Source organism: Phyllostomus hastatus, unplaced genomic scaffold (assembly GCF_019186645.2).
Source record: "Phyllostomus hastatus isolate PE091 unplaced genomic scaffold, TTU_PhHast_1.1 phas_contig_86, whole genome shotgun sequence".
Classification (NCBI taxonomy): Eukaryota; Metazoa; Chordata; class Mammalia; order Chiroptera; family Phyllostomidae; genus Phyllostomus; species Phyllostomus hastatus.
The window spans coordinates 96,960,766-96,973,097 of NW_025333977.1; the positions used below are offsets into that span (position 1 = coordinate 96,960,766).

General features: G+C 36.7%; 1 protein-coding gene across 1 annotated transcript in view; it reads right to left on the reverse strand.

Moving 5' to 3' along the window:
- The window catches only part of ATR (ATR serine/threonine kinase), a 130,685-nt gene that overhangs the window by 36,961 nt on the left and 81,392 nt on the right, over positions 1-12,332 (reverse strand). The window contains exons 28-32 of the mRNA XM_045851350.1: positions 8,856-9,034; positions 5,438-5,602; positions 4,290-4,381; positions 1,051-1,142; positions 631-808 (exon numbers count right to left, since the gene is read on the reverse strand). Coding sequence (XP_045707306.1) covers positions 631-808; positions 1,051-1,142; positions 4,290-4,381; positions 5,438-5,602; positions 8,856-9,034 — 706 coding nt within the window. The remainder of the gene's footprint in view (positions 1-630; positions 809-1,050; positions 1,143-4,289; positions 4,382-5,437; positions 5,603-8,855; positions 9,035-12,332) is intronic.

Genomic DNA, 12,332 nt, shown 5'->3' on the forward strand with positions numbered 1-12,332 from the left:
TTAGTTGTAAGAAAAATAAACTATGAATTACATCAGGACAAATGTAAGATATTTTGTGATTTTTCAGAAGTCTCATAATTGCCTTTGCAATTAATAGAACATATATTTGAACATTTTTTATTTTTATTTTTAAAGATTTTATGTGTTTATTTTTAGAGAAAGTGGAAGGGAGGGAGAAAGAAAGGGAGAGAATATCAATGTATGGTTGCCTAATGAGTGACCCCATTAGGAACCTGGCCCCCAATGCAGGCATGAGCCCTGACTGGGAATCAAATGGGCGACCCTTTGGTTCACAGGCAAGCACTCAATCCACTGAGCCACACCAGCCAGGAATATTCGGACATTTTTTAAAAACTATAGGGTAATTATGAGTTAGAGAATGAAAAAGTCATTTTGTTTAGCTATGCATAATAGCAAACATACTATCAGTTATTTACTGACCAAAAAATTCTAAGTCTACAGGGGCGGGGAGGGGGGGGCGGTAAGGGGACTAAAAGGTTGTGTAAAAAAAAATACAATAAAGGATGGTACAATAAAAAAAATTCTAAGCCTATCAGATAATACTTACAGACCAGGAATATAAATATAGAAACTTTGAAATGTGCTGAACACAGGACAATATATATATACCTCACAATATATTCATATCCTCTTTGGTAAGAGCCTCTTTCAAAGCTTGCAGCTGAAAGAGGTACAATTTGTTCCGCTCTCACTAGTTTCAATGTATCATAAAAAGCTGTGGAGTCTTTTTTTTTGGCTGACAATAATAACTGTCCCAGTCTGACACTCCATGTGGTAGATTTCCAATCTGAAAAACAAATGAAGAGTCAAGGAATACCATGAGAGCTGTGTCTATGAAAAAGCTTTATTTCATTTGGTCAAATGGTCAGAATAAATACTAAACAAATAAATGGTTTCATTCTACTACGAACAACTAAACAGGGTTATCATAATACAGGCTGAAAGATTAATTACCACTGTTACTTAACTACTTAAGTCTGACTATTTATGACATATGAAAATTGCTTATATTTTAAGAAGTAATTTTACCTGCTGCCAAATAGTTTTCCACTAAATCCCACTGTGACAATTTCCAAGCTGCTTCCACTCTGTATGTGTTTAATTCATCTGTCCATTCAGACCTATTAAAAGAAACCCATATCAACTAAGCTTTTATTTAAGTTTAAAGTGTATTTAAAGATTATTTTCATTGGTTTAGACACTCTGTTTATTGTGTTTATTCATTATTCTATTTATTATATTTGTACTGTATTGTGTTTTATACTTAGATACAAAATAAGTATGTCTATCCAAAAGAACCTCCCAGATTTTAATCCTTCCATCTCCTGAAAACATTTCAATAATTACTTCTGATAGAACCATTTAAAAATGTCATTCCTTGATGAACTAAATTGTGTCAATTAGAGCAAAATTAATACCTGGAAAATTACAAAGTATATTTGTAAGATTAGCTTCATGCTTAATTTGAACAAAGGGAAAGGAAAAACAAAACCCAACTGAACATACATGCATTAAGAGGTAAGCAATTCTATTAACTAGGGATTATGAATGAATTTAAGATAAAATTATGGGTGGTGCAGTGGCTCAGGTTCAGGTTGGGAGTACACAGGACACAATAATAAGGGCATAAGGAAGTTACAAATGGTGTGTCAGTGACATAACAAAGGATACAAAATTAGCTAACCAAAACACATACCTATTTTTAAACTATTTTCAGTAACTTTAAAATTTGAGTTTATAAAATCAGTATGATATAGGTAATTATTTTTATAAGTATTCTATGTATGTCAGACTAAGACAGCTAGTGATACTTTACATCATGACTACATAAAAGAAGCCAGACTTCCCTCATGTTTCTTCTTTATTAATCATACCATTTGAATACCTGCTATACGCTAGACCCTGGGCTGGGCACATTTTTCCATTTAATTAACTAACAAAAATGAAAGGTACACATATTCCCTTTATTATAAAGAAGGTAACAAGACTCAGAGAGGCTAGGATCAATGCCCTCAAAAGTCCTCCTCGCTCTTTCTCTAGTAAAAACACATAAAGTAAAGGGACCCTAGTGCACTGCTGGTGGGACTGCAGACTGGTACAACCACTATGGAAAGCAGTATGGAACTTCCTCAGAAAACTAAAAATGGATCTGCCTTTTGACCCTGCAGTTCCACTGCTGGGACTCTATCCTAAGAATACTAAAACACCAATTCAAAAGAACCTATGCATCCCAATGTTCATAGCAGCACAATTTACAATAGCTAGATGCTGGAAGCAACCAAGATGCCCATCAGTAAATGAATGGATCCAAAAAACTATGGTACATTTACACAATGGAATTCTATGCAGCAGAAAGAAAGAAGGAGCTCCTACCCTTTGCAACAGCATGGATGGAGCTGGAAAACATGCTAAGCGAAACAAGCCAGGCAGTGAAAGACAAATACCATATGATCTCACCTTTAACAGGAACCTAAATAACAAAACAAAGAAACAAGCAAAATATAACCAAAGACACTGAAATAGAGGACAGGCTGATGGTGACCAGAGGGGAGAGAAGAGGGAATTTAAGGGGACAGTGGGAAGGGTTCACAGGAACAAACTTAAAGGACACATGGTCATAGACTAAGGGGAGGGTGGTAATGGGAGGGAAGTGGGGAGGGTGGGAAGGGGGACTGGATTGGGAGTAAAAAGGAGAAAACTGTATTTGAACAATGATTAAAAAAAAAACACACACATAAAGTATAACAAATGAGTTAAATAATTTTTATTTTATTTTTTAAATCTAAAACAGGATAAATATTGAGTATTCCTTAATTTCTAAATATGAACACCACCATAAATAATTTAAAACAAGGCTAAAAGAAATAAAATAGAAATATAATTTTCAGAGCTGTAATTATTAATAACTTTATAAGTGTATCACCAGATGCCACAAAATCAAAATTTCAGAATAAAAATCTGAGGAGAATGAGCATGATTTGCTATCCAGAAGGGGTGTGTACCAGGTATTAAACCAAAAAAAGTACCAAATGGCAATGAGGACCAGGTCGTTGAGAACTTATCCCCATAAAGTGAGTACATTCAAAAGAATGATTGTGCAGGTCAAGCACAATCAATAATTCTGGTGATATATTTATTTAAAGGCCAATATTACCCCCATGGAAAACACACACCCTCAATGACCATTTGCTCCAATATGATACAAAATCATTCACTGAATAATGAAACTTGTCGTTTCACAAATCAGATCCAAAGAGTAGACAAGAGGAAGTAGAACTGTCCGGTGTTCATCATAAAGAAACTTGATACCTTGGCCTGAGCCATGACAAACTGTTCCAAAGTCCTACAAGCCCTTTATTCATAAGGTCTCTCAACTAATCTGGAGAAATGTATCTAAAACATATAATCCATTCTTTCTATACTTCTGCAAAGTTTTCTCCGTGATTTCATAAATTCCACCATTATGAAACCATCTGACCAACAATAAGCTTCTCTAATCTTAGACATTGCAGAATAGTAGTCTTTACAAATCACAGTTGGAATTTATAGAAACTGCACTTTGAAGAATTGCTTTCAGGGTAATCTAACTAAAAACAGTGGCCTGTGTACTCTTTGGTTAACTAAAATACCATCCCTTTTGACCAGATCTCATTGCCCAAAAAAGTCAGTTGGGGTCTAGCAAATATGTTAAGGAACAAGGCTTTTCAGTTGTCAGAGCATAGCAGCTTCAAAAGCAAAACCAACCTCCAGAGTTATTCTCAAAATTAGAAGAACTGTGTGGCCTTCATCTCTGCCACATATAAGGACTATTTTTTGTTTGCTATCACTGGGTTTGCTATGGTAAACCCATTTTCAGGAAAGGAAAGCTACTTTCATTTTTATCAATCCTTTAGGGGAAAATCAAACCCACACTTAAGTCACAAAGGTTCTCTACCCAACACAAAAAATAACTGATGCTGATAATGTAGGAGAGCTTAGATACCCTTTGAAATGCCTGTATGAACCTAACCAAGAGTACATGAATTTTGGAAGGTTCCTGTCCTAAAGCAGATCTAATTCAAGGATGACTGTTTGGACAGAAGACAAGCTGTTAAGACAATGTATGAAAAAGTAGAAAAATGTATGTTTTGGTGCTTATCTCCAATGCATGAAAACATAAAAAAGATTTCTTTACTTTAGTAAACATTATATCAACATAATTCATTAATTTAAAAATTCCCCATTAAGCTAAAACAACAAAAGAAAATCCTTATTTAAAAAAATATTACCTGTTTGCATGCACTCCATTGACCTGAGTAATTACAGTGGATAGCTGGCCAAGACCTAACATGGACTTCACTACACCATGATAATGAATGATCTAAAAATTAAAAAAAAAAAAAAAAACATTTAAAGTAACAGTTGTCACTTATAAATATATCTTGGGAATCAAAAACAGTTTTATATTTATTTTTAAAATTAATATTTACCTCACTGAGCCTTGCATCTTAGTTTAGCAGTAAACTTGCTTGGTTCACTGGCAGAGCCTCCTACCAATGTCATACACACAACTGAATATTTTTTTAAATGCAGACAACCTTTAAAAACTCAAATTAAATTTATTATTTTTTCCTAGATTTGGTCTAATTTTTGGTTCAGATCAAATATAAAAGTAACAAGTACTCTTTAATATTTTATTTAAAGATTATTTGTCATGCTGTCACATAAAAAAATGAAAATTCAAGGTCGTACTATCATTAATACAGATTTTGGGCTTTAATAACAAAAAAAGTTAAATAGGATTATGCAATATTCTTTAAAATTGAAAATAAGATAATAAAAAATAAGAATCCTGTATGTACATTGAGCTTCTGAGAAAAGGAACATGTCAAATATGACAAAAAGCAATACTCCAAGACTAAAGAGAATTTAAACCAAGATTCTAAATCAATGATTCTAGACCCCTTTCCTGTCTCAGTGAACATTAGATATATAACATACCCCCCATGGGGAACTGTAGCTTATGAATTCTAAGGGACCTTTTCAGAGATTCACAGATATTGGTAGGGAGCATGAGAAATCTGAAGAAGTTTCTTAGACTAGAAAATCATTATTAAAAATTGATGCATGTCTTATACTTTTAATAGCAAACTAAAATTATATAAACTTTAGAGTAATTTAACAGTTTAAATATACCTTGCAATACATCTCATTCACTTAGGTATATCTAAGGTCATAGAAATTTGGCATTGGAAGGGATCTTTGAGATAATCTAGTGCAAGTCTCTAATTTTATCAACCAGAAGACTCAAGCTCAGAAATGATTAAATAGTTTCCAGACGCACTGGCAACTGATAAAGACAGTAGTGAAACCAAGTCTTCCAGAGTTTCTAGTATAGGGCTATTTTCATTGTGCTGCCTCTCACATATCACCTTACCTGGTCTGGTTCTAGCTGAATAGCCCTGTCATAACAAGCAGTGGCATCCCTCAGCAAGCCGATGCTCTCATGCTCAAGGATCTGTTCTTTTAGAGATGGTTCTGCCTTTCGAATTGCGCTGACTCCAGCCACTCCATCTGGTTCATGCATAGCAGCATATAATTTCTTTGTTCAACCATTGAAAACAATCAAATTAGGAGAAAAATACAACTGAAAATAAAACTATAAAACCACCAGTTTATATGAAAAGGGCATATGAGAATTTTTTCTCTAAGCAGCAGTAAGTTTTGCTTTTCAAGGCAGACTCACAATAAAATTACAACTTTATTCTCAGCCTTCCTATTATTACAACAGCCATTCTACTTGAATATAACCTACATTAGTAATTGTTATTGACAATAAGAGCTGTAAAGAACCTCAAAGTCCTGAGCTCTCTTTAAACACAACGGAAAATAAATTCTGTTGAGTATAGTTTATAAGTGTTTTATTACATTTTAAAACAAAAAAAATTAAACAAGCATTTTAATATACTGGTATCTAGATGCCTTCAAGAAACCCAAAACATCAAATATGGGTTTGAACAAGATACTCAGGCTGAAGATAAAAATTTAGGCACAATAGCACAAAAACGGCAGGTGAAAGGATGGCATGATTTAGAGAGAGAAGAAAAGAGGCCCAGGGAAAGAGAGTAGTATATTTATAAATAAGAAAGAACTAGCAAATGAAACTGAGAGCAGACACCAAAGCAGTGTGAAAAAACCTGGAGAATGTGGTATCCCAGGAGATGTGGGAGAAAAGCAAATGTCTTATTCTAAAGGGAGTGGTCAAATGATGTTATGAGGTTAAGCAAATCAGAACTGGGAAATACTGATTGGATTTGGTAACATGACATCACTGATTTTCTTAGCAAGAGTAGTGTCAGTGAAATGGAGAAAGAAGTCTTATTGGAATGGGCAAAACATGAATGGGATAAAGTGATTATAAGGAAGACAGACAATTCTTTTAAAAGTTGACAGTGAAGGGAAATAGACAGGAAGCATCTGAAGGAGTATCTACAGTTAAGAGAATTATAAAAATTAAAATTGGAAATACCAGAGCATGTCTGTATACTGCATATACTCGGTTGACAAAGAGAAATTAATGGTACTAGAGAAAGCAGGAACATTTGAAGGGGTGAAATTCTCGAAATTGAGAGTACAAGTAGGGCTAAATTTTGGCAGGAAGGGAATTCTTCCTTAGGACTAACAAAGGAAAAGAAAAAGAACATGATGCGGAGGCAAGTATATTTTCATATTTGATAGACATTTGGTTTCTATTTTCCTAATGCACAATGAAGCAAAATCATCAGTTGAGAATAAGTGAGATGGAAGGTAAGAAACAAGCTGACGATAAAAAATTGTTATCTTGAAGAGCGAGAAAATTAGTTTACTAGAGAAACATTGAGAAGAGCTGCAGGCAGAGTTAAACAGTTTGGCTTATGGTTGCTATTATGTACTTAAAAGCAGTTAAAAAGCAATTCTGTGATTATGAGATTTTTCTTCAGCAATGTACAGCTGCTTACATGCAGACACTGGGAAGGCAGATGGGTGAGTTTATTCAGGGTTTGAGTTTTACAAAGCAAGCACAACACAAAGGAAAGGGAGAAAGGCTAGAAAATTCAATGTCCTTTAAAGGGAATGATTTTGACAATGAACAATAGACTCAAAGCTAGATAAGGAGGAAAACAATGAGAGCAGAGGGTTAGTATTTACCCTGAGTACAAGCTACTAATTTTCCAGTTCTCTCACCACACCTTGTTTTTGAACCTGAAGAAAGCTGACCAATTTTGACCTCTTATTTAAATCCCATTGCATTAGTCCCACCTGCCCTTAGTTTCTTTTCTTTCCCAAACAGTCATAATATTAGCACCTAATCCATTTTTTCACCAGTATTATCATGGTTGATTCCTGTTTAACCAGTATATTCCCCTACCCACACATCCCCAAATTTAGGCCTGCATTTCTCATGACAGTAGTAATGGCCTGCTTTGACTAAAAATAGCCCTTTCAACTCCTTCCTCCATGACTGCCATAGACACTGAGCTAAAATGCCATTTTGACTAAAGCACTTGCCTGTTTCAAATCCTCTAAGAATTTTGGGCAATGTAGAGGTCCTCTGTGATTTATCTTTCCTCTGCCAATCCATATACACATTCTTTCCCAAATCCATAGGGATGCCTCTGTTTAAAATGTCTTGTCTCGTCCTTTTACCTATCATTCATTCTTCAAGACCCCTTAGCACCTTCAAGAAGCCCTTATTGACTCCTTGCTCACCCACTCCTACCTCTCACGACGCTCCACAAAGACAATGAGTTAAATGTCCTTCCTCAGGGCATATCTATGTCACTCCACTTAAGATATTACATCAAACTGGTATCTATCCCTCCCCACTAATCTGCAAGGTTCTCAAGTATTAGGTTGGCCAAAAAGACTGATCAGCTTTTTCCATAAAATAAAAGACACATTTTTCATTTTCACTGTAACTATTGATTTGGATATTTTGAGTATCGTCTCTCTCCCACTGTTGCCTTCTAGTGGTTAGAGGCCAAGGGTGCTGCTAAACATCTTCCAATTCATTTGACAGCCCCACAGCAAACGATTTATTGGCCAAAATGTCAAATACCAAGAAACTTCGCAAACCACTTTTGACTCATTTCATCAGTCATAGCACCTTCTCCATACACTGCACAAATCTTTTTTTATGGTTTATATATTTACTTTACTATACTTTTTTATTGTTGTTCAAGTATAGTTTTCTGCCTTTTCCCCCAATCCCAGCCCACTCCCCCAGTACTCCCCACCTCCCTCCCGTTTCCACCCCCCCTTGTTATTGTCCATGTGTCCTTTATACTTGTTCCTGCAAACCCTTCACCCTTTCCCCCTAAAATTCCCTCCCCTCTCTCCCCTCTCTCCTGGTCACTGTCAGTCTGTTCTCTATTCCAGTGTCTTTGGTTATATTTTGCTTGTTTATTTTGTTGATTATGCACAAATCTTTTTTATGCGTTACACTTAGGTTTTTACCTTTCTTGAAATAATAAAGCATAATACACTGAAAATGTTGTATATCTTTTCCTATCTTCAGTATTAAAATGGCTATACAAGAATTCACCAATTTTTATGAGTTTTTTTTTCAAGGCACACTGGTACAAGACAGCTGTCACAATACAATCTAACAAAACTGTTTTGAATGAAATTAAACACAACTAAGCACTACTAGAGCCATCATAGAGAAAAAAACTAAATTAACTTTTTGGCCAACCCAATACTTACAAACACCTAGTTCCTAGCACAGTATCTCAAACACTCAATAGAATGAACAATATAAATATAATAGATTAGCAATAAACATTATTAAATTCACTACTATATGAATTTCAAACCTGTAAAAATCCAAGATGTGCTTGAATGTCCTGCTTATTTTCTGTAATAAATGATTCAAAGTGCATTACAGCTCGTGTGTATGCTTTAGAGCGAAAAGAAGCTACTGCCAGAGTGTCCTGAGGTATGAGGTCTAGAAAACGAGTTACGCTCTGATAGTCTTCATGATCCACAGTAGATACTAGATTTAAAAAAGATAAATAATTAAAGACTTAAGAAAATGAAATGTCATTTATATATTTTTTAAATTAATTTATTTATTTTAGAGAGAGGAAGGGAGGGAGAAGAAGAAGGAGAGAATGTGTGGTTACCTATCATGCACCCCCTACCAGGGACCTAGCCTGAAACCCAGGCATGTGCCCTAGACTGGGATTTGAACCGGTGACCCTTTGGTTCCCTAGTCTGCACTCAATCCACTGAGCCACGCCAGCTAGAAGAAAATGAAATTTTAAAAGTGTTCATTTTAATTTCAATTTATTTACTATAAACTTAATTTATTTCACTAATAATAGTATAAAAATGTATTAGGGATAATATTTAGAATGTAACTGTCAACAAGATGACTGCTCAGAGGATTCTTGCTTCAACTTCACCATTATTACTTACCCTACCTTGGACACTCAATTACCTTAACTTAAGCTTCAGTTTTATCATAAATAAAAGGTAAGTACTATACTGCCTTCCTTACAAAACTGTCGTGAGAATTAAGTATAAAACTATATTAAATATTGAAAAGAGGAGAGCTCAAGATGGCGCCAAGGTAGGTGGGAACAGAGCCCAGTTCTCCCTGTGCCCAGCTGGAACACCTAGCTGATCTTCTGAGGAACAGAGTGAACAGCCAATGGAATCCCAGCTTATATGAAGTTTGGAGGCCATAAATTGTAGAGGACATTGAAAAGCAGACGGTGAGGAGACTGCACTGGGACAGTAAGGTCCCTGGGATCTGCGCAGGGACCAAGGCTGCTGCGGCCCCTGGCCCAGCGCCTTCCACAGGATACTGGGTAGAGAGTTAGACCACCAGCTTCCTTCCCTACCAGAGCAGGGAGAGTAGCCTGGCACCAAGAGGGACCTGGATGCTGGAAGTCACTGGGGGAAACAGAGACGAAGTGGGAGACACACACATGTGGTATACATCTGCTGGTACTGTGGCTGCCAGCACCAGAGAAATTGGGATGCTGGGCAACACCTGCAGAGGGGAGGAGTTGGGCTGTGTCTGACCCTGACTCAGACAGTCTCCAGACTGGAAAGTTGGGCTGTGTGAAAAGCTGTGCACTTATTAAGAAAGGCAGGCAGCTGCTTTATAAGGAACTCTCAAGCAGTGGCTGGCTCACCCAACGGGTGATCTGACCTGCTTGCGCCCAAAGGCTGAGTAGCTGAGTAGAACAGCACACTCGAACTTGACCCACGCCATGCCACACATCCAGAGACTGAGTGGCTGGTTTGAGCCTGGAAGATCATGGAGGATCTGGGCTGGAGGCCGGGCAACTGTGAATACTGCACACCATCCTCTCACAACCATAGGAAGGAAAAAAGCAGAGCCCAGCCCCACTCTTCCTTTGGCATCCAGAAAGAAGAACAGAACTCCAGAACTCACTGAACAGGTTTAAAGTCAGCAGGAAGCTTATTTTTTCCTTTCCTCTCTTTTTTTTCCTTTTTTTTCTTCCCTCAAGTGAGACAATAAAATGTGGAGTGATGCAGGGTCCAGAGACAGATCCAAAGGGGAAGCACAAGGCTAAGGCCAAAAATAGAGAAACTGAGACAAATGTCACTTTGCTATCCCATAGAGCTGGCATTTTATTATGTGTATTATTATTATTTTTCATTGTCTTTACCACTTTTATCAGTATTTTTTTATTTCTCTTCCTTATGTATTGTTTTCCTCATTTTATTTCTCTGTTTAATGTCATTCTTTCACTGGTTTTCCTTATTCTCTCTTTATTGTACTTTAATTTTCCTTCTTTTACTTAACTTGTGTACCAATAACACACTACTCTTGATCGTGCACTTTCTATTCTGATTATCCAAATCATATATTTCTTGTCATAATATTGTTGTTCCACTAGTATGGTAAATAACTGTTGTTCCATACAAGTGTACATACTACACAGTAACCCTCCCTGATCTTATCTCACTTCACTTGATTCCTGTGCATTATTATTCTTGTGGTTAACTCTATTCTCTCTCATATTACGCCTACTTTCTATCCTTTACTCTCACTATATCTCATCATCTAACCTTGCACAAGTGCTCTGTTTTTCTTATTCATTTCGGGCTGAATAAAGCAGAGGATTGAATCAGCAAGCTGGAGGACAACGTGGAAAAAACACCCAAAAAGAGCAGGAGAAGGAAAAAGAGACTCAGAAAGAACAAAGAGGTGCTAAATGCAAGACAACATGCAAGACAACAACACCCACGGATAGGTTCTCCCATGGAGAATCAGGCCTGTAATGTGCCTAGGCTGCTTCGAGTCTTATTCTTGCTAAAAACTCCCTCAACCTGAATTGAGGACATTTGCTGCAAAGCAACTTCCTAAAATCCATGCTAAACCTTCCAAGGATGAGTGTAACTGGTTCAACCACTTTTGCCTTTTCATTTGCAACTATCCCTTTTCTGTGATGTGATTAGCAGCATTGGCTCCTTTGTTTTCTATAAAAGGTAACCACCTAAAGCGAACTTGTGCATAGTAAATGAGGACCATTATGTAAAGTGCCAACAGATAGAAATAAAGGCTTGTCGTGGCAGAGACCATGGCCTTTGCTCCCCTTGAGAGAAAAGCCATGCTGTCCCTTTTTCTCCCCCAGACTTGGTAGTCTGTGGAATGTCTCATTTCATCCATAATGACATGGATACTGCGGGCCAGTGTCTGCATCAAGCTAGAAACATCACTATACCTGCTGGAGAAGAAAAACCACCAACTAATGAACCACCAAAAGGTAAAAATGCAAGTACAATAACAGAGCCCACACAAACAGAAGAGCAAACCTAGAGCATCTAGACAAGGAGATCAAGGAGAGCACACTACTGAACCCTACAGAATTCCCACCATAAAAGTTCACCCAACAAAGATAGCTAGCAAACCGAAATATCAGAAAGCAAAGAAACAAACAAAAAGACTCACCTAAAATGGGGAGATGAAAAAAGAATATGCAATCAAAAGGAAGGGAAGACTCCCCACTAAAAAAGGTGAAAAGGAGGTAAACAAACTATCAGATACAGAGTTCAAAATAATGGTTATAAAGATGGTCAAGGAACTCACAATTACAAAGAAATAAGTGAGAACTACAACTGTATGAAAAAGGAAATAGAAACTACAAACAAAAGCCAGGAAGAAATGAACAATAAAATAGCAGAAATAAAAAAGACATAAGGCAAGCGGGCTGAATGAAGCAGAGAATTGAATCAGCAAGCTGGAGGACAACATGGAAAAAACACCCAGAAAGAGCAAGAAAAGGAAAAAGAGACTCAGAAAGAACAAGGAG